The sequence below is a fragment of the Sorex araneus genome, chromosome 4, assembly GCF_027595985.1.
Source record: "Sorex araneus isolate mSorAra2 chromosome 4, mSorAra2.pri, whole genome shotgun sequence".
Classification (NCBI taxonomy): Eukaryota; Metazoa; Chordata; class Mammalia; order Eulipotyphla; family Soricidae; genus Sorex; species Sorex araneus.
The window spans coordinates 23270393-23291304 of record NC_073305.1 but is presented as its reverse complement, the minus strand read 5'-3'; the positions used below and the strand labels follow the sequence as shown (position 1 = coordinate 23291304).

At 45.4% G+C, this 20912-nt stretch overlaps 1 protein-coding gene across 1 annotated transcript in view; it reads right to left on the bottom strand.

Annotated features, from left to right (window-relative positions):
• Positions 1 to 19955, bottom strand: part of NR1D2 (nuclear receptor subfamily 1 group D member 2) — a 40581-nt gene extending 20626 nt beyond the window's left edge. The window contains exons 1-3 of the mRNA XM_055135522.1: positions 19624 to 19955; positions 2610 to 2876; positions 644 to 732 (exon numbers count right to left, since the gene is read on the bottom strand). Of these exons, the coding sequence (XP_054991497.1) occupies positions 644 to 732; positions 2610 to 2876; positions 19624 to 19639 (372 nt within the window). The 5' untranslated portion in view covers positions 19640 to 19955. The remainder of the gene's footprint in view (positions 1 to 643; positions 733 to 2609; positions 2877 to 19623) is intronic.
• Positions 19956 to 20912: the final 957 nt, after the last annotated feature.

Here is a 20912-nt window from a genome sequence, read left to right as displayed (position 1 = left end):
TGTTTTGCTCATTGCTTGCTTACCACTGTCTTAAAAGCTCCTGTTAAACACACTGATAAACATTCCTTCACTTCATATCATAATTATGTATAAGATAGCAAATTTATTTTGTTTGAAATCATTAAAGTGGACTGGAGAGAAAGCTTAAGGGTTTGCATGCAGGATCCCTGGGTTTGATTCCCAACATGACATGGTCTCCTAAGAATCACACAAAGCTACCCCCAACCACTGAGCTAGGAGTAACTAATAAAAACTGCTTGGCATGGCCCAAAAACCAAGGGGAAAATTAAGCAAAAAAATAGAAATTTTTCACTAAATTAAAAAACATACTTTTCCAAAGTTATATTTAAACATTATTTAACTACTTAAAACTTAAAGAGAAATACTTGGCATACTTGGCTTTTCTTCTTCTAATTGTGTAAACTGGTAAACCTTACTCAAATTTCTTCTACTTTTTTTTTGGGGGGGGGTGGCAATGCTCAGATTACTCCTGGCTCTTGTACTCAAGAATTACTCCAGTAATAATGCCAGGGTATGCCGGGGATCAAAACCAGGTTGGCTGCATGCAAGGCAAATGTCCTACCTACTGTACTATCTTGCTAGCCCCCAAATTAGTATCTTAAGAAATGAAAGCATGCTTTACCTTACAGCCTTCACAAGCATGAACTCCATAGTGGAATCCTGATGCCACGTCCCCACAGACTTTACATAGCAGAACCATGCCACTAAATTCTAAGGCACAAACAGACACAAAAGTGAAAAGCTATTTTCTTTCCAATTTACTTAGTTCAATCAGTAAGCACAGTAAAAGATAAAATTTTTCATAATGCAAAAGAAAAATCCTTATCAAATTAACAAATCAGAAGAAGTCAAATTTTTCCTTTAAACAGTTTATGAGACTGCCCCAAAAAACCTGAGAGAGCTTATTATTTTCTTTACTAGTGACTTTAAAGATATACTGAGGGGCCAGAGCAACAGTATAGTAGATAAGGCACTTGCCTTGCACACGGCCAACCAGAGTTCAATCCCTGGCATCCCATATGGTCTACCAAGCACTGCCAGGAGTAATTCCTGAGTGCAGAGCCAGGAGTAACCCCTGAGCATCGCTGGGTGTGACCACCTCTCTCTCCCCCCCAAAAAACACTGAAATTTTATGAATCTAAAGTTAACAGAGCAGCAAACATAATAAAGAAAATACTGTTCTGGTTAAGACATAAGAAGCCATTAAACCCATCAATAAAAGATGATAACAAGTGTCTCCACAGGCTGCTATACAGATGATTAGTTCAATCTACTACAGGCACCATGTAAGTCTCATTCCAACCTGAGAGCAGCCGTCTAATCTCCATACTCACTGGGGGGGGGGGTGTCTCAATCCCACTATTCATTTGGTGATCTCAATCCTGTTTATAGTTTTCCAATCTCAAATGTTCCCAACTCCAACTTCTAAAAGTAAAACCCTTTCCATAGTAAGTGTGGGGAAATCCCGAATTTTGTAATGGCTAGGGGACACTGACTCACCCACCACATATCTATTTATCTGTGTATGGTTAGAGTTTCTGTGTATTACCAAGTCCTCCATGTATGCAGGCTCCACAATCTTAGACGCAATCAACTGATATTAGATTCAATCTTTTAAGTGAGGAATCCTTACAATTCAAATCCATGTTACTCAACAGTCAACTGTACGATTCTAAATACTGGATTTAGTATTAGCTATATTAAGAAAGATAACTGAAGGGGCTGGAGCAATAGTACAGCAGGTAGGGCATTTGCCTTGCACGCGGCCGACTCGGGTTCGATTCCCAGCATCCCATATGGTCCTCTGAGCACTGTCAGGGGTGATTCCTGAGTGCAGAGCCAGGAGTACACCTGTGCATTGCCAGGTGTGACCCAAAAAGCAAAAAAAAAAAAAAAAGATAACGGAAAACAAAAGGGGTACCCTAGAGCTTAGCTTCTTAAACTGTAAATCATGATCCCATGCAGTTGCATAAATGAATGTGGGGGATGAAAAAAAAAAAAACTGGCAATAGTAAAAGGTTTCTGAATATGCAAAAGATAACCACATAATCAATCTGCAGTGTTTCTGACAGTACTTATGTGTGTTGCATTTTCCAGACAAAAAGGAGTTGCAGGGCCGGAGTGAATAGCACAGCGGGGAGGGCGTTGGCCTTATAAGCAGCCAACCCGGGTTCGATCCCCGGCATCCCATATGGTCCCCCGAGCACCGCCAGGAATAATTCCTGAGTGCAAAGCCAGAAGTAACCCCTGTGTTTAGCCGGTTGTAACCAAAAAAGCAAAAAATGAATAAAAATAAATAAATAAATAAATAAATAAATAAAGGAGTTGCGAATGAAGAAAGTTTTAAGTAGCACCGCCCGAGAGAAATGCACTCAGGCAGAGTACATAATCACACAGCTAGAACTGAGCCAAGAATCTATGACTGTCCCTAGGCTGACATTTTTAATCATCCATGATTTCTTAACTGTCAAATTACGATTACTCAGAATGGAGTGAAGATTAAACCAAAAAAGATATCAGACACCCAAATTAAAGGTTAATATTATAATAAGCTTGTCTACAATTGGAAGCAACCTTAGAAGACTTACTTGTCACTCCACTATGACTCTTTGTCATCCCAGGTGCACTCGGTTTGCTTGTTTTCATAGAACAATCTATCCGATCATTCTTCAGGATTCCTTCAATATTGGAGAGATCACCATTTTTGGGATTACCATTGTTATCAGAATTAGAGCTAGTTGGAGAAGATGGAACTGAAGAGGAGGAGGACTGAAAACTATTCTCAGAACCGTCACTATGACAAGAGGCAGGGCTAGAGGCTGAGCTCGAAGAACTGATATAGGCAATCACACCTCCTAGAAAAGAGAGAATCAATCAGAAAATCAGATAATGAGAATATCTCTTCTATATTTTACAAACCTGAACAGTAACTTAGAAGACTAGTGATTAAATATCCACCCAAAGCAAGAGTAAATAAAACTTATTTTTCTTAGTTTCTACCATGCTTCCTGCTACTACGATGTTCAAAGGGTATACAATATCCACTTTTTTTTTTAATTTATCTTATTTTTCACAGAGCTGAGCCTCATACTTGCAAGGCAGGCAGTTTACCAATGAGTGACACTCCCCAGACCCATTTCCATGTATTTTTAAAGCAATAAGGCCCTGGCCCACTTAGTTATAATGAACACACACAGAGATATAAACATAAAGCTTTTCATTTTCTAGTCTTTTTCTATAAGAACTGAAAAAACTTCCTGAGTGACACTGTTAATTTAAAGAAATAAACTAGAGGAGGAGCAGGGAGCAGAGAAATAGCTCAATGGGCTATAGTGCATGTTCCACATGCAGGAGGTCTGGGTTCAATCCCTAGCACAATATGGTCCCTTGAGCACGGCTGGTGCAGATCCCAAAGGAGGGAAGAATTTTATCATGGCAGTGAATCAATTTATTTCTTCTTGCCTTACTGAATACTCTTTATATAAACTAATTCTAGAAAAATCTCAGCACTTGGCTAACTCCAAGGAAAGATTCAAAGGGCCGGAACAAATGCTTTGCATGTGGGAGCCCCAAAGTTCAATCTCCAGCACCTCACAGCACCTCAAAAGCACTGCTGGCAGTGACAGTGACCCCCAGCACCAATTCAGATCTAACCATCATGTACTGCTGAGTATGGCCTAACACAAAAATAAGTTATGTCAAAATAAGGAAATTTGGGGGGCTAGAGTGATAGCACAGCGGGTAAGGCGTTTTCCTTGCACATGGCCGACCTGGGTTCAATTCCCAGCATCCCATATGGTCCCCTGAGTACCGCCAGGAGTAATTCCTGAGTGCAGAGCCAGGAGTAACATCACTGGGTATGTCCCAAAAAGAAAAAAAAAGGAAATGTTGGATTGGATTGGATTGGATTATTTTTTGTTTTAATTTTTCCAAAAGACTTCTATAACTATCCACTGAATCCCAGTTCCAAACATTGCCATTACTACAAGTTCTGCCTTTGGGTTTGCAAGCATACTCCTCTCTAAGCAGTTCTTAAATAATATACCGTGTCTGACTTACTATAAAGAATAAATGTCAACAGGGCTGGCAGGAAGAACAAGTGCTATAAAAGGACAGTAAGGATGAAGCTAATTACAGGGATACCCTAAAAACACTATTCATATCATCAATTACCTCTGTAACCCCTCCAAAAAAAAATGGTCTTGACCTCTTCAGGAGTCTATAAATCTCCTGGTTAAAAAACAGAAAACTAGGGGGCTGGAGAGATGGCACAGCGGGTAGGGCGTTTGCCTTGCACGCAGCCAACCCGGGTTCATATACCAGCATCCCATATGGTCCCCTGAGCACGGCCAGGGGTAATTCCTGAGTGCAGAGCCAGGAGTGACCCCTGTGCATCGCCAGGTGTGACCCAAAAAGCAAAAACAAAAAAAAAGAAAACTAAAATTATTCTGAGGATGGAGTTTCACTCTTCTTTCCTCAAAGAGATAAAATGTTGCAAGAAAAGTGATCTCATGGACAAATACATTATTATTCCAGATCCCAGGTAAAATAAGTAACTTTCATTTTCACTTCTAAGGTTTACTGTGGTATCCTGTCCTCTTCCTTCCATCAGCAATAAACATTCAGCAATAAACATTCAGCTTTCTCCATGTATATGAGAAACAAATTGTTTCTTCCATTACTGTCCTTAACTATTATTTATAATAACTACTTAACTACTATTATTATCAGACTTACCTGTTCCCATTTATTTCTCAACTAGACCTTAAGAACTAGGTGTAGTTTCTCTTAATTTTCTATATGAGCAAGCTTCTCAAGTACTTTTTTTTATAACCTAACTCTTGGTCTTTGTGAAGCCAGTTTATAATAATATGGACAGATTCCCAAGTAGTATAAACTATTATTAGGTAGTCACATGTAAAAGAAAAAGCAATTTTTTCACTACAATCTAGATTACTATACTGAGAGCAAATAAAGAATTTCACACAGTCCTAAAGTAGTAACTTCAATTTGAGCATTTAGGCAGGGAAAGATAGTGCCAGAGTTTAGTAAAGCACTTGCCTTGCATGCAGACAACCCTGATAAAAATCCCCAGCACCACAAAGCACCCCAGAGGTCACTCCTGAAGGAATGACCCCATTGGCACACACAAAAAAACAAAAACAAAAAAACAAAAATAGTGAGTGTTTACTCAAAGATAAAAACATTCTCTACTAAGGAACAGTAAAAAGTAACTCCTTGCTTTAAGAATCACACCTTACATTTACAAACACACACACACACACACACACACACACACACACACCCATGCAGCAAACTACTAGGATCAATTTCCGAAGGGGGAGGGAGGGAAGGAGGGAGGGGGGGGAGAGAGGGAAAGAGAGAGAGAGAGAGCACAGGTGCACAAGGCCTAACTTCAATCCTGATACCTCGCGCATCACCAAAAACAACACCAAACACCACAAAGTATAGCCCCAAAATAAACAACAGAAAGACATTTCCATTTAAAGAGGAAAAAAATACTGGCAGAGAAATTCTGAATCACTTTCACACATCATATTAGAATTGGGTGTCCAACCTGGAAAACCTCCGAGAAGCAAAACATAACCTCAACTCCAAGGATTTTATTATAACTTAGAAAAACAGATGTCATTATGCCAAGAAAAATAAGTGTTCATCATACACAAATTTAATACTCATAAAATGCAACTAAATGCACTTGAGTTTTAAAGACTTTTTTTAAATGTAGGCCAAAGAGAGGGGATAGCAGGTTAGGGTCCTTCCCATAGCCTGTATGGTCCCCCAAGTTCCAGCAGGAGTGATCCCTGAGTGCAAAACCAAAAGTAAGCCCTAAGCAAGCTGAGGGTATATCTACCTACCCCCCCCTTGCAAAAAAAATCATGTAGACAATACCATCCACCTTTGCAGTCTAACTAGCCATATGCCAGGCATCTGTCGGAGGTCTATCCTTCACATGGTTATGAAGTGTTCCCAAAGACTCTCCTGGCAAATGATTCTCATCTGCCCAGAATAGAATAGAACTGGAGCCTTATGACTTTACTGAGGATTTGGGAGGAGGGTGCAAGATGGTGCCTTCTAACTCTATATATCTAGTTTGGTGTGAGCCCTAGACCAGGAACTTTACTTGGAAATCTGCTAGCAATGCAAATTCTCAGGCTCCTCCTTATCTACAGATTAAGAAACTTACCACCATCATGGTTGATTCTGATACATAGCAGAGTTTGTGAACCAGTACCACAAATCAGCTACTTCATCTTTTCTTAATAGAGGAAAATATGATGGAGGATAACTTTGGAATTAAAGAATCTCAACTACCCAATGATTTTAAAACATGAGAGTTCCTAATACAACACATAAAGCTTGCTCTTTTTTATTTATTCTCATCATCCAGGAAGAGTATATAAAATATACATCACCAAAATTACCTATTGCTGGGGCTAGAATGATACGACAACAGGTAAGCTGCTTTCTTGCCTTGCATGCAGATTCCCAAGAAGCCCATATGGTGTCTGGTGTAATCACTATCCTGTTCTCCCCTCACCACAGAAAATAATACTGTCACTGTCACTGTCATCCCGTTGCTCATCGATTTGTTCGAGCGGGCACCAGTAACGTCTCTCATTGAGAGACTTATTGTTACTGTTTTTGGCATATCCAATACGCACGGGTAGCTTGCCAGGCTCTGCAGTGCGGGCTCCATACTCTTGGTAGCTCGCCGGGCTCTCCGAGAGGGGCGGAGGAATCGAACTCGGGTCGGCCGCATGAAAGGCGAACGCCCAACTGCTGTGCTTTTTCAGATACATGTTTCCTAGGTCTACACAAATTAGAGAAGACAGCTCCAGAAAAATGCATTTTTAAGAAGTTCCCATGGATATTGCTTACATGTTTATAAAAATGGCTATAATCACTCCATTCAAAGATAAATTGACCAATAAAAGTTAGTGTTTTCGGGGCTGGAGAGATAGCACAGCGGGTAGGGCGTTTGCCTTGCACGCGGCCGACCCGGGTTCAAATTCCAGCATCCCATATGGTCCCCTGAGCACGGCCAGGGGTAACTCCTGAGTGCAGAGCCAGGAGTAACCCCTGTGCATGGCCAGGTGTGACCCAAAAAGCAAAAAAAAAAAAAAAAAAAAAGTTAGTGTTTTCATTGGCATAACTGCCTGAATACCACAAATCTAAAGGGAATACAAAGATACAATGTAAACCTGGAAGCCTATTTAGTATCACTTTAGTTATTGGATAAAATTGTTGTGCCATCTGTTTTTATAAAACTCTATAAATTTTAAATACATGTTAGAAACTCCAGGTGTTAGCAAAGCACTACTTTTTAAAACTCTTCCCTTCTGTAAGAATAGAATACAAAGAAACATTCTTAGTCCTCAATAAACTCCCAAAGGAAAGTCTCACAGTTGTCTTTTGTCAACTCTAGGTACTATTTTTACTTGCTGTAGTGTCAAGAGTGTAAAAGATAAGAAACTGATGGTTTCCTTACTGGGACTATCTTTCTTAAGGCCAGTATTTCAAGTCAGTCATTTACATACCCAAAGCTCAGAAAATTTCAGCTTAAATACAAAGTTTTAGAAATCAGATTAATTCATAGGACTTAAGAAAAATGAAATGGCAAGGGCCAGAGACATGGCTCAAAGGGCTGTGTACATAATTTGCTTGTGGGAGGCCCAGGTTCCATCCTTGACACCACTTGGTCCCCTTGAGCACCACCAAGAATGACCTATGAGTACAGAGCTGTGTTGTGAATAGCCCCAAAGTACAAGTGATCCAAACCCCCTCCAAAAAAAAAAAAGAAAAGAAAGAAAAAGACAAGAAATGGCTAAAATTGTGGCCAGGGGTAGCTCAAAGGACTCGCATCCTTGAGTTCCTGGGTTTGATCTACAACACTACATGGCCCCTTCCTTCCAGCACCAGGGGACTGAGGTGGCCCTGGCAGCCGCAGGCACTGCTCAACTGTCAGGCCCACACAGCAGGCTGTGTTCCCAGCAGGGAATGTCCCTCTGATCCCTGACCACTGCTTGGGAGCCCCACCACCACCACACCCCCACATCCCAAAATAACAATGATTAAAAACACTGATGGGCAATAGTAATTAATAACAAAAAAAAAATTCTTTGTCACACTTGATTTCAAAAATCAAGTCTAAGGCAAACAAAAAGGAAGAATATAGCAGGGAGATAGACAGAACATGGATCAAGGTTCTTGCCTTGCCTGCAGTCAACAGTGGGTTGAACCGCTGGAACCATATATGGTTCCCCTTCCCTCCAAGCACTGCCGAGAGTGATGCCTGAGCAGACTCAGGAGTAAGCCCTAAGCACAGCCAAGAGTAGCCCAAATCTCACGCCCCACCCAAAAGGAAGGGAAAAAGGAATGAAAATCTACAGTCATTATTACCAATCAAGATTACCAGTTAAGATTATTACCAGTTAAGATCCAATTCCTAAAGAAAAGATTCCTCGGCCCAGATGTGATCCCGAGCAGCCTCTCTGTTCCTGAACGCCCATGATCCCCAAAGCCAACTAACTACTTTCGGCACCCAGGGGCTTCTTGCAGAAATACCTCTAGACTGTGAACTAAGCTACGGCCCCATGCCGCCCCAGGAGGGGAAAGGTTTTTCTCTCTCTGCCTTTCCTTTCCCTGGTGGTGGCGTGGCGACCGCCATCTTATAAGGTACACTAAACAGAGGTACGAGATGGCAATGATGCGAGTTCTGGCAGAAATTTCTCTGGACTTAATTACTGAAATACCAGAAATCCAAAACCACGAAGCTGCTGCTGCGGCCACGCAACCCCATATGCTCTCCATTCTCAGTAAGGGAAAACAAAATATCAAATGATGCCTTTTAGGCAGGTTTGACTATTGGGGAAAAACTCCAAATAATAATAGTTTTCTGTTGAAATATTGAAAGTAATTAAAGAGAAAGTAAAGTGAAAATCATCAGCCACACAGGCAGGGGGTGGGGGTGGGATGGGAGGTATACTGGGGTTCTTGGTGGTGAAACATGTGCACTGGTGAAGGGATGGGTGTTTGATTGTTGTATGACTGAGACTTAAGCCTGAAAGCTTTGTAACTTTTCACATGGTGATTCAATAAAAAATTTTAAAAAATAAAAATAACAGATTCCTCCTTTACAACAATTATTTGTGCCAGGCCCCATGGAATCATATGGGCCTCTACAAATCAGATACATTCTCCTAGAAAGACCTAGGTATGATTTAGTTGTCTCTCTACTCTTACTACCAGACAATAATCTACGAACCAGGTGGCCAGCACTCCAACTGGATTAATTTTTTAATTTCCTAGGAGTACCTCAACAGTTCCTCAACCTAATCAAGTGAACACTACCAGTCACCAAGAACCTACTAAAGTCATGAATGACAATGTCATATCACTTCTCATTCTCGTAAGAGCCTTTGAATCGCCTTCCTTTATCCAATTTTATAAATGGGGAAGTCAGAGACATTTAAATAATTTGACATTTAAGTAATAATGGCTATTATGTGGCAAGACTAGGGTTGAAAGTCAATGCTTTCTAATTCCAGGGTACAGACTACTATTTCTTCTAAGAAGAACTGGGCAATCAAGTTATTTGAATCTCTCTAATCCTGAATCACCTTCTAAGAAATGGGAATATCAGTCAGACTTATAGACTGAAACAGTGGTTAAAGGGATTGTTGAAATATTTTGCACAAAATGTTTTGATGACAGGGGTAAAATCCCCAAACCAGGGGCTGGATCGATAGCACAGCAGGCAGGGCGTTTGCCTTGCACACGGCCGATCCAGGTTCGATTCCCAGCATCCCATAAGGTCCTCTGAGCACCACCAGGAGTAATTTATGAGTGCAGAGCCAGGAATAACCCCTGTACATTACCAGGCGTGACCCAAAAAGCAAAAGAAAAAAGAAAAAAAAAATCCCCAAACCAGCAAGTCCCAACACCTCCAGAAAAAAGGCAGAATGTACTTCTTAGTTCTTAGATGCCATGGGCTAAAATTAGCTGAAGCACAGTCTTCTCTATTTTTAGTTGAAAGGACTCGGAGCTGGGCCAGGTTCCCAGGCAAGGGCTTACCCAGTGGTCAACTTCACACAAGTCACAAGGCACTATCTAATTTTGTACTGCGAGGAAGGACTTACAGTCTCTGAATATAATTGGGGGTCAGGGAGTTAAACTCCACAGTTTCCAGGGCCTACTCCCAGTTCTGTAATTAAAGTGCCAGAATTGTAGCGTCAGGGATTGAACCAAGGTCTCCAGCATGCAAAGCATTCAGTCTATCGAGCTCGCTGGTATTTTGGGGCTTTCTTACCCCAATCCTAAACTTGCTCAGCATCAAAACCACCCACTCCCACCACCCCTACCCTCAAAAGTATAGCTGAATTCAAGTTGTGATTGTACTTTTTTGCCTTGTGATTTAAAATAAAACATGTTTTGCAATCAAGAAACTTTAATTTTCTCATTTTAAAAGTAGGATATTAACAATTTCTACTCACAGGGTGGTAAAGAAAACCTAATTGAAGTACTAAATCTCCAACTGTGACCTAGTCAGGGCTCCAAAATAAAAACAGCATGATTATTTCCTATAAAAGGTTTATGGGAGGTGGGGAGCACAGAGCAATAGTATAGATGGTAGTGTGTTTGCCTTGCATGAAGCCAACCCTGGTTCCATTCTTGACCCATATGGTCCCCTGAGCACCAGCAGGAGTAATTTCTGAGTAGAGCCAGGAGTAACTCAGAGTATCTCTGGGCATGAACCAAAAAAATAAAAATTTTTTAAGTTTATGGGGAGTCAGAGAGATAGTATACCAGGTTAAGTGTTTGCTTGCCTTGCATGTGGGCCAACCCAAGTTCAATCCCCGGCACCCATATAGGTCCTTCAAGTCTGTCAGGAGTAATACCTGAGCACCACTGGTTGTGCCCCCCCCCCCCATCAAATAAATAAACGAACACAGGGCTTAAAAAGGGGGCAGGAGGCAGAGAGTACAACAGGCAATGTGTTTGCCTTGCACACAGCTCATCTAGGTTCCATCCATTCCCAACACCCCACTTGATACTCCAAGCCCTGCCAGGAATGATTCCTGGGTTCAGAGTTGAAAGTAAGCCCTGAGCACCCCTGTGAGTAGTCCCAAAACAAACAATAAATGAAAGGTTTACAGGGATAACACTGGGCTTAAAGCAGATAGTTCATTGGCAACAAACACCAATTTTTTTTTTTTTTTGGTTTTTGGGTCACACCGGTGATGCACAGAGGTTACTCCTGGCTCATGCACTCAGGAGTTACTCCTGGCGGTGCTCAGGGGACCATATGAGATGCTGAGTATCGAATCTGGGTCGGCCGAGTGCAAGACAAATGCCCTACCCTGCTACCTGCTGTGCTATTGCTCCAGCCCAAAACACCAGTATTTTAAGAGTGAGGCCAAGAATTTGTTTTTGTTTTGGGGCCTCACCCAGTGGTGATCTGAGCTCATTCCTGGTTCTGAGGTCACTCTGGCGGGCTCAGGGATGCAACCTGGGTTGGCCATGTGCAAGGCAAACAGCCTACCCACTGTACTATCACTCAGGCCCATGGAGTTAGATCCCCAGTGCCACCTAAATACACTAGGCTGTCTATAAAATGTACAACCCTCAGCAAGCATGGTAACCAGAATGCTCATGAGCACCAAAACTAAAGTGCATGACACCAGGAGTGCACAACCAAATGCCAAAACACAATAAAACTTGTAAGGCATCTGGTCATAGTAACAGCAAAGGGTCAGAAGGAAAAGGATTTTTTTTTTTAATTTTTATTTCATCACCATGTGGAAGGTTACAAAGTTCTCAGGTTTATGTCTCAGTTATACAATATTCAAACACCATCCCTTCACCAGTGCCCATATTCCACCACCAAAATCCCCAGTATACCCCCTGCCCCCGCACCCTACCTCCAACTGTATAACTGATGCGTTTCACTTCATTTTCTCTTTACCTTGATTACGTTCCATATTTCAACACAAAACTCACTATTGTTGTTGGAGTTTCCCCCCAAAAAAGACAGCCCTACTAAGGAAGCATTTGATAATTAATTTTCCATCAAAAGATTGCATGTTTTCAGTTTTTAGAAAAGGTCACGCAGTTCGGATGTGTCCCAGTCCCGCATCCCGGAGCCTGTTAGTTGCTGCTCAGTGTCGCCAGGGCTCCATCTGGAGAAGGTGTGGTGGCTGCACCTCCAAAGGATTTTTTTTTTAAATAAATGTTTTATTTATTTTAGATTATTTTTTTAAGATTTTGCTTTTTTGGTCACACCCAGCATGCTCAGGGGTTACTCCTGACTTTGCACTAAGGAATTACTCCTGGTGGTGCTTGGGGGACCATATGAAATGCAGAGGATTGAACCCCGGTCGGCCACATGCAAGGCAAACACCCTACCCGCTGTACTATCACTCCAGCCCCAAAAAAGGATTTTTAAGAGTATTAATAGGCCAACTAGAGAAACAGCTGTGTTGACCATATATTCCAGGGCAACATGAGCAGAACTTAACTTGCCTTGTTTTACCATCAATGTAAAGTCCAATTAGAATATTCTAACAAAACTAATGCTCCCTCTTTCAATTTTCAATGTGTCATATGAACCCAGTAGGCTTCTCTGTAGGTTACTGCTACAGTACCCCCTAAATTTCTTTGATTGTTTTTAGTTTGGGGGCTAGCAGTACATCATGTTTCAGTGCTCAAGGATTATATGGTGCTGAGGGTTGAACCTGATGCTGGGGAATGAATCAAGCCCAGTCTGGCCATGTGTGCTAGACAAGAGCCCCACTATCACTCCAGACCAGGGGTTTTGTTTTTGTTTTGGGACCACACCCAGTGATGCTCAGAGATTACTTCTGGCTCTGCACTCAGGAATTATTCCTGAAGGTGTTTGGGGAACAATACAGGATGCCAGGAATTGAACTCAGATTGACCACATGCAAGGCAAGCACCCTGCAATATGTACTGTCTCCCCAGTCCCAACCCTAAAAATAAAGTTTAAAATAAGAGTTGCATGCCACAAATTTCTTCATGATTTATCAATTTATTTATGTATCTACCTTATATGCCTAAGTATACAGGATCACCTAGAAATTTTCAGATAAGGGTCTAGAGATACAGTACTGGTGGGTAGAGCACTTGCCTTGCAGATACTACCCTGGAAACACAGAAGGTCCCCCACTATTGCCAGAAATGATTCTTCAGCACAGAACTAGGAGTAAGCCCTGAGAGCCGCTGGGTGTGACAAAAAAAAAAAAAGTTTTTAAAAAAAATAAATCAAACACTCTTGAAATTCACATGGAATAATAATATGGAGTAATAAACTTCCTCCACCCCAACAACCAAACTAATCTTAAGGAAAAAGAAAATAGGAAGCATCATTTTGCCCCACTTCAAATGGTACTATACAGCAACATCAATTAAAATAGCACAGTACTGGAACAGAGACTCTCAGATCAGGGGAACAGAACCAAAACCTCAGAGATAAACCCTCAGGTAGGTGTAGCACTGTAGTGCCACTGTTCATCGATTTGCTGAGTGGGCACCAGGAACGTCTCCACTGTAGGACTTATTGTTACTGTTTTTGGCATATCCAATATACCACAGGTAGCTTGCCAGACTCAAGTGAGTTAATCTTCCCTCAATAAAGGAACAAGAAATATAGAGCAAGACAAGCCTCTTCAACAAAGTGGAGTTAAGAAAAATGGTCACTGGGGCCGGAGCGATAGCACAGCGGGTAAGGCGTTTGCCTTGCACTCGGCCGACCCGGGTTCGATCCCCGGCATCCCATATGGTCCCCCAAGCACCGCCAGGAGTAATTCCTGAGTGCAAAGCCAGGAGTGACCCCTGAGCATCGCTGGGTGTGACCCAAAAAGCAAAAAAAAAAAAAAAAAAAAGGTCACTTGCAAAAGGAAAAAATGAATTTAGGTCCCTTCATAACGGCATGCAAAAATCATATTGAAATGGATTAAAGATCTTGTTATCAGAATACATTAAGCTACACACAGGAAAGCATAGGTATAATTCCCCATGACACTGAAGCTAGAGGCATATTTAAGGATGCACCACCACTAGTCAAGCAAAGGTAAACAAATGGGACATTAAAAAGCTCTGCACAGCAAAGGAAACAATGAACAGAATACAAAGACACCCCAAGACTGAAAAAAAATTGCTCACCACTTATCTGATAAAAGGTTAATATACAAGATATATAAAGTACTGGTGGAACTTTACAAGAGAAAAAACACAACCCTGTCCAAAATTGGGGAGGGCTGGAGCAATAGTACATTGAGTGGGGTACGTTTGCCTTGCATGTGGCCAACAGATTGGGTACAATACCGGGCACCCCATATTGTCCCCTGAACCCCACCAGGAGTGATGCTAGGGTACACAGTCAGAAATAAGCCCTGAACATCAACAGATGTGTCTTAAAAAATGTACTGTGTGTTCACACACACATGTGTAGAGAAAGAGAGAATATAGGTACATAGAAAAAAAGAGGAGAGAAGAGGTCAACAGAAACTTAATCAAACAAGGAATACAAATGGCCAAAAGGCATATAAAAATACTGTGCATCACTGATCATCAGGGAAATCCAAATAAATACAACAACGGGAACACACTGCACACAACAGAGGCTGGCACACCTCAAAAAGAACTACCATCAGTGCTGGTGTAAGGAAACCCTCATTCACTGCTAGTGGGAATGTCCACTGAACAACCTATTTTTTTGGAAAACTATATGGGCATTCCTAAAAATTTAGGAACTGAGCTCTATATTATCCAGTAATACCACTCCCTGGAAGATACCCCAAGGGCTCAAAATCACGATGAAAAACAAACATCTGTATTCCTATGTTCGTAGCTGCATAATAGCTAATACCTGGATACAACCCAATTGCCCAAGAACAGATAACTGAATTTAAAAAAATAACCCAGGTGTATATACATAATGGACTACTACTACTAATCCGTAAGAAAAGATTAAGCCAAGCAATTTGCTGCTACCTGAATAGTATCATGCCAACTGAGTCAGAGAGGGACAGACACACAGAATCATCTCAGAAGCAGTATATATATATATATATATATATATATATATATATATATATATAAAACAGGGCGAATAACAATTACCCCTAGAATTATAGAAAGGAAGAGCCTGGTAACTGATCTTCAGTAGGAAACTCTCCACTAGGGGATAGGTCAGAGAAGGGAAAACTATGGCAGCAGTGGAGGGAAGTGGGCACCCCGAACGGAAGTGGGGTGCTGAAAGGAGGTAAAGGGATATGTATAATACCCTATCAAAAACATGGGGCTGGAGCGATAGCACAGTGGGTAGGGCATTTGCCTTGCACGCGGCCCACCCGGGTTCGAATCCCAGCATCCCATATGGTCCCCTGAGCACCGCCAGTAGTAATTCCTGAGTGAAGAGCCAGGACTAACCCCTGTGCATCGCCAGGTGTGACCCAAAAAGCAAAAAAAAAAAAAACAAAAAACAAAAACAGTATTGTAAGACACAGTGCCTAAAAGTAAAAAAGGTGAGAAAAAAAAAATGAGATGGGAGGAAAACTGGGGACCTTGGTGGGGGAAGTGGGCACTGATGAAGGGATGGTGTTAGAATATTTTATCCATGAAAATCATGAATGCCTCTGTAACTGTAGTTCAGTGACTCATTTAAAAAAATTAATGAAAGAGAGACTTTTTTGGGCTTGCCTTCCTTGCAAACTGACACAGGTTCAATCTCCAGCACTGCATATGGTCCCTTCAGACATGGTCAGGGAGCACTCCTGAACACAAAACCAGCAACAGTCATGGAAGGTATGGCCAAACCCTCTCCTCCAAAAATTTCTGTGGCAAGAGGTTCTAGTGGGAAAAGCCTAAGTGGCCCTGATATGCATAACTAAAATCTTTATGGAGGGGATCAGGGAGATAAGATGCCTCAGAGATAATGATTCCCATGCTTCGCACTACCAGAAGGATGCCAGAACAATTATGGGTGTGGAAAATGAAAAGCAGCCAGAGAAATCGCTCAAAGGTCTGGAAGCTTTGCATGTTGGGACCCAGGGTTCAATCCTGGCACACTAAGTCCCTCACCCCCAGCACTGTGACCTCTGAGTACTTAGCTAGAGCACATGCAGATATGGCAGGAGAAAAAAAAAAAGTATAGTCAATTTCTACTTTCATTATTCCCTATCTGCGTTCATCATAAAGAGGATAAAGGTACTATGTGTCATGAAATACAGCTGTATAGTACAGTTAAATGAAATGGTCACTGGGTGAATGCACAGTGACTAATAACAGCATCAATCCAAAGGGAAGGGCAGATGTGTGCCACAAAGCACTGAACTTGGTCTATACCCCACTAGTGAGGGGATGACTCAGAGGGCTAGAGTACATGCTTTGCACAGAAGGCAAGGGTTCCCCTGAACAGTGTGGAGTTCCCACCATGCAGTGTGGCTCCCACAAAAGAAAAAAATTTACTGGAAGAAGAAATATATGTATATATTTTACATATAAGGGCCGGAGCATTAGTACAACAGGTAGGGCATTTTGTCTTCCATGCAGCCGACACGGGTTCAATCTTCCAAAACCACCAGGAGTAATTCTTGAGTGCAGAGCCTTGAGTGAGCCAGGAGTAACCCCTGAGCACCTCCGGGTGTGGCCCCAAAACCACACAACACACACACACAAAAACACACCAATTTGAAGATTTAAAAGGGAATACTTCTAAAAGCTTCCTCTGAAAATTAAAAGGCAGGAATTGTTCATAAACTATGTAGCAACTCCTAACAGTCTGAACTTAGGACAAAACAGAAGTGAAAAATTTTAGATATTCAGATCAAGACACTCACAAGAAGTCGGACATATAATGCAGTGGGGTCTTGCACCCAGCCGACCAGGTTTTGATCCATATGCATCAACTCATGACTTCCCCCAAGCACATAGGATTGAGCCCTCAGTGCAGAACCTGGACTAAACCCTGAGCACAGCTCAATGTGGTCCCAAAACAAAACAAAAGAAAAAAAAAACAGGAAATCACATATACCTACATTTCATAAATACCTGCACAATGGATAAAATATAGCTTAAAAATAGTTCACAGAAGAAGTCTTGCTTGACTGCAAAGTTACTATGAATCAGCAAAAGTATGTTAAGCCTGCCAGAGACTTCATTTGCAACAGAATCCAAAACCTGTAATCTGGTAACTATCCAACCACTTAGGCAAGAATCTGTTCTGAAATCTAACCTTCTGCTGGGTGCTAAATCCCAAAAGGGATGTTGAGGACATAAGGGGGGTGAGGGGAGTTGAGGAATGTAGTGGAGAAACAGGAACTGAGCAAAGAAGGACTAAAGAGCTGAAAACAGACTGGGAAGGAGGGAGCCAACAGCCATCCAACCTCAAATGATGTTTCATCATTTGCAGCCAGACAAGACAAAGATGTAAATGATGTTCCAGGAAGGTTCAAATCAAAGAAAAACTTTCTGACCACTGCAATCAGCCAGCTTATCACACGGCAGTGAGGAAGCTGCAATAACTCACTGACGCCAAGGGTTAGGTTAGAAGATGCTGAACCTGATCATTCTTATCAAGTAGTTTGAGGGGCTGGAGCGTACAGCGGGTAGGGTGTTTGCCTTGCACATGGACGACCCGGGTTCGATTCCCAACATCCCATATGGTCCCAAGAGCACCGCCAGAACTAATTCCGGACATTGCCGGGTATAACCCAAAAAAGAAAAAGGAAAAAAAAAACGTAGTTTGATTCCATGATAGTTAACAATTGTTCAAAACAGTCTCAAAGGCTCAGCGATCCACGCGTCATCAAAACCCAAAATAGGGGCTGGAGTGATAGCACAGCGGGTAGGGCGTTTGCCTTGCACGCGGCCGACCCAGGTTCGGATCCCAGCATCCCATATGGTCCCCTGAGCACCACCAGGAGTAATTCCTGAGTGCAGAGCCAGGAGTAACCCCTGTGCATCGCCGGGTGTGACCCAGGAAAAAAAGCAAAAAACAAAACAAAACAAAACCCAAAATAATCATTTTCGCGGCGGGTGGTCGACACCCAAAAACATGGTCACCAACGCCTGGCTTGTCCGAAAGAAAAACTTGGCACAAGGGGCTGGAGTAATAGCACAGCGGGTAGGGCGTTTGCCTTGCACGCGGATGACCCGGGGTTCGAGTCTCAGCATCTCATATGGTCCCCTGAGCACTGCCTGAGTGCAAAGCCAGGAGTAACCCCTGTACATCGCCGGGTGTGACCCAAAAAGCGGGGGTTAAAAGAAATAAAAAACTTGGCACAAACCGACTTCCCGAAACCTGAGAGGTTCCGAGGATATGGCCATCAGCCAAGTGCAGACAAAAAGGGGGACAAGGTGTCTTGAACATTTCTGGGGCGCTAGCGTCAGAAACGGGAGGATCCCCTGGCTTCCAAAGACCAATTCGGCTGCTCAGGGACACAGGAGCCTGCGGAGCGTAACTGACGGGGTTTACCTAAGGTCTGAGTCACTTAGGGTCACCTGAGTCATCCTCCCAGAAGGGTGGAGCGACTAGCTGCGGGCGTGACCCGCTTACAGTAAGGTTCCCAGGGGCCCGGGGCGGGACGGGGGGCAAGGGGGGGGGGGGGTCCGAGCCGTTCCTCTTTTTTCTCCTACTGCAGCAGCCTCTGAGGGGAGGGGGCTGCCCCGTCAGCCGGCGCTGCTCAGGTTCTAAGCCCTTTGGACCCCGTAGAATCTGTTCCTTCCTCCTCAGCCCCCGCGCGCCACCTTCCCCGGGGCTCCTGCTTCAGTCGGGGAGCGCAACGTCGACCCCCGCGCCCCCTGCACGACTACCCCGGTGTCCGTCAAGTCTGCGGCCGGAACAACGCTCCGTAAGCCCGAGCCGCCGCAGCCGCCGCCGCCGCCGCCACCGGGGCGAGGCGGCCTCGGCGCCCGCTGCGGGGCGGTGGGGCGACTGGGCTCGCCGGGACACGCGCCCGCGCACGCGCGGCCTCCTCCGCAGTCTGCAGCCCCGCGGGGGAGGAGGGAATCGCGGCCGCGTCACTGAGGAGGGTTCCGAAGGGGGCGGGGCCCGCCGGGCGGCCCGGCTGCGGCACTCCCCGGCGCCGCGCGCGCGCGCGCCCTCGCGCGCACCCGCCCCCACGTGTCCCTGCGGCCCCGGGGAATGTGGGTCACCGAGCCGCCCGGCCTCACGTGTCCCCGCCCGCCGCCGCCGCCTCAGCGCCCATTATGTAATGCCGCGTCACGCGCCCGCCCAGCCAACCGGCTCCCGCGCGCCGCCGAACGTAAACACAGCGCGCACGTGGCTCGCGCGGCCGGGCCATGTGAGGGGGGGGCCGGGCCGCGCCGCGCGGATGCGGGGAGCTGAGGGGGGGTGGGGGAGGCAGCCGTGCGGGCGGCTCCGGGGAGAGGGGCGCCGGGAACCCCGCCCGAGGCGTACACGCGCCCCGCGGACACCCACCCCACCGGGCCCGGGATGGGGGGGGGAAGCTCTCCCGCCGCCGTGCCCCGAAGTGCCCGAGCGGGCTCCCCGAGCCCCCTGCGCCCAGCCCCGAACCGCCGCAGTCCGGTTCTTACCCGCATTCACCTCCATGGTGCCCTCGGGGAGGGAGCCCAGGCCCCGCTCGCTTCCCGCAGAGGGAGCCGCGCCGCCGCCGCCGCCGCCGCCTCAGCTCAGCGCCGCCCCGGGCTGGAGGCAGCGCCGATCGCGGGTCCCCCACATGGGCAGAGCGGGCGGGGCGCCCGGGGACCCGCACCCCGCGGGGCGGAAAGCGGGTGGCTGTCAGGGAGGCCGGCGGCGGCCGGCGAGCGGCGCTCCTCGCGGAGTCCCTGACAACAAAAGCGGCGGCGCGGCGGCTTCCTGCAGCCAGCGCACCGCGGCAGCGAGGGAGGCTGACGGGGAGGGCAGCCGCGACCATGTGACCCGCGCACACACCCCCGCGGCCGGCCGCAGCGGCGACTCCGCCCCCTCCCCGCCCCTTCCTCCGCGGCTCGCGGCTCCCGGGGCCCCGCGCTCTCCCCGCCGACCCTCCCGGCGGACCCCGTCTCCCTTGCCCTCCCCGCCTGCTGGCTGACTTTCCCGCCTCGGGCGGGGAACCCCCGTCCCCGGGCTCCTCCCCGGCCCCCGGCCCCCGGCCCCGTCCGCGACACCTCCTGGCACCTCGGCTGGCGACCGGCGATCTAGGACCTCCCCCTGGCGCCGCGCCCCGAGGCTTTTCAGGACGCAGGGCCTGGGCCAACTTGGCTCGGGCCGGCCGAACCCTGACCTCCTGCACTCCCACCCTCAGGTCTCAGACCTAGAAAGCCGCTGGAGTCTTGGCGGGCACAACCCATTTGTCTTCCCTCTGTCGGTCCCCGGGTGGTTCGGTCCAGCCCCAGAGCCTGCGCTGACTTGTGTTGGCGATCGCGCTCCACGCCGAGGCTTCTCCCGGAGCTCCAGGCTCCTCCATCCACCAACCCTTTAGACTTCGGGTCCCCTCCATGTCCCTGAGGCGTTTGAAATTTTTAAGTGTAAAAAGATACCTGGGCTCTGTCGAAACCGTGGATGCATACGTATGCGTTTCTCCTTTATATCGTTACAGCAGAAGAAAAACCAGGAAGCAAATATCTGATGTGCTGGGGTATGCAGAGGGAAATGCATCTATGTCTGCATTTAGTTTGTTGGGGGGTTCGATTTTTTTTGTTTTGTTTTCTCTTGATATCTCCCATTTAAATGCATAACAAGGAGTGAGGGAGGCGTGGATAGATAGGTTGATGAACCGTAAGATGTTAGCTGAATTCTCTAAAATTCCTGTCAAATTGCTCTGAATTTTTCCAGCATGGAATGGGAAAGGTGGGGCTAGTACGAACTGAATGGGCTTCGCACA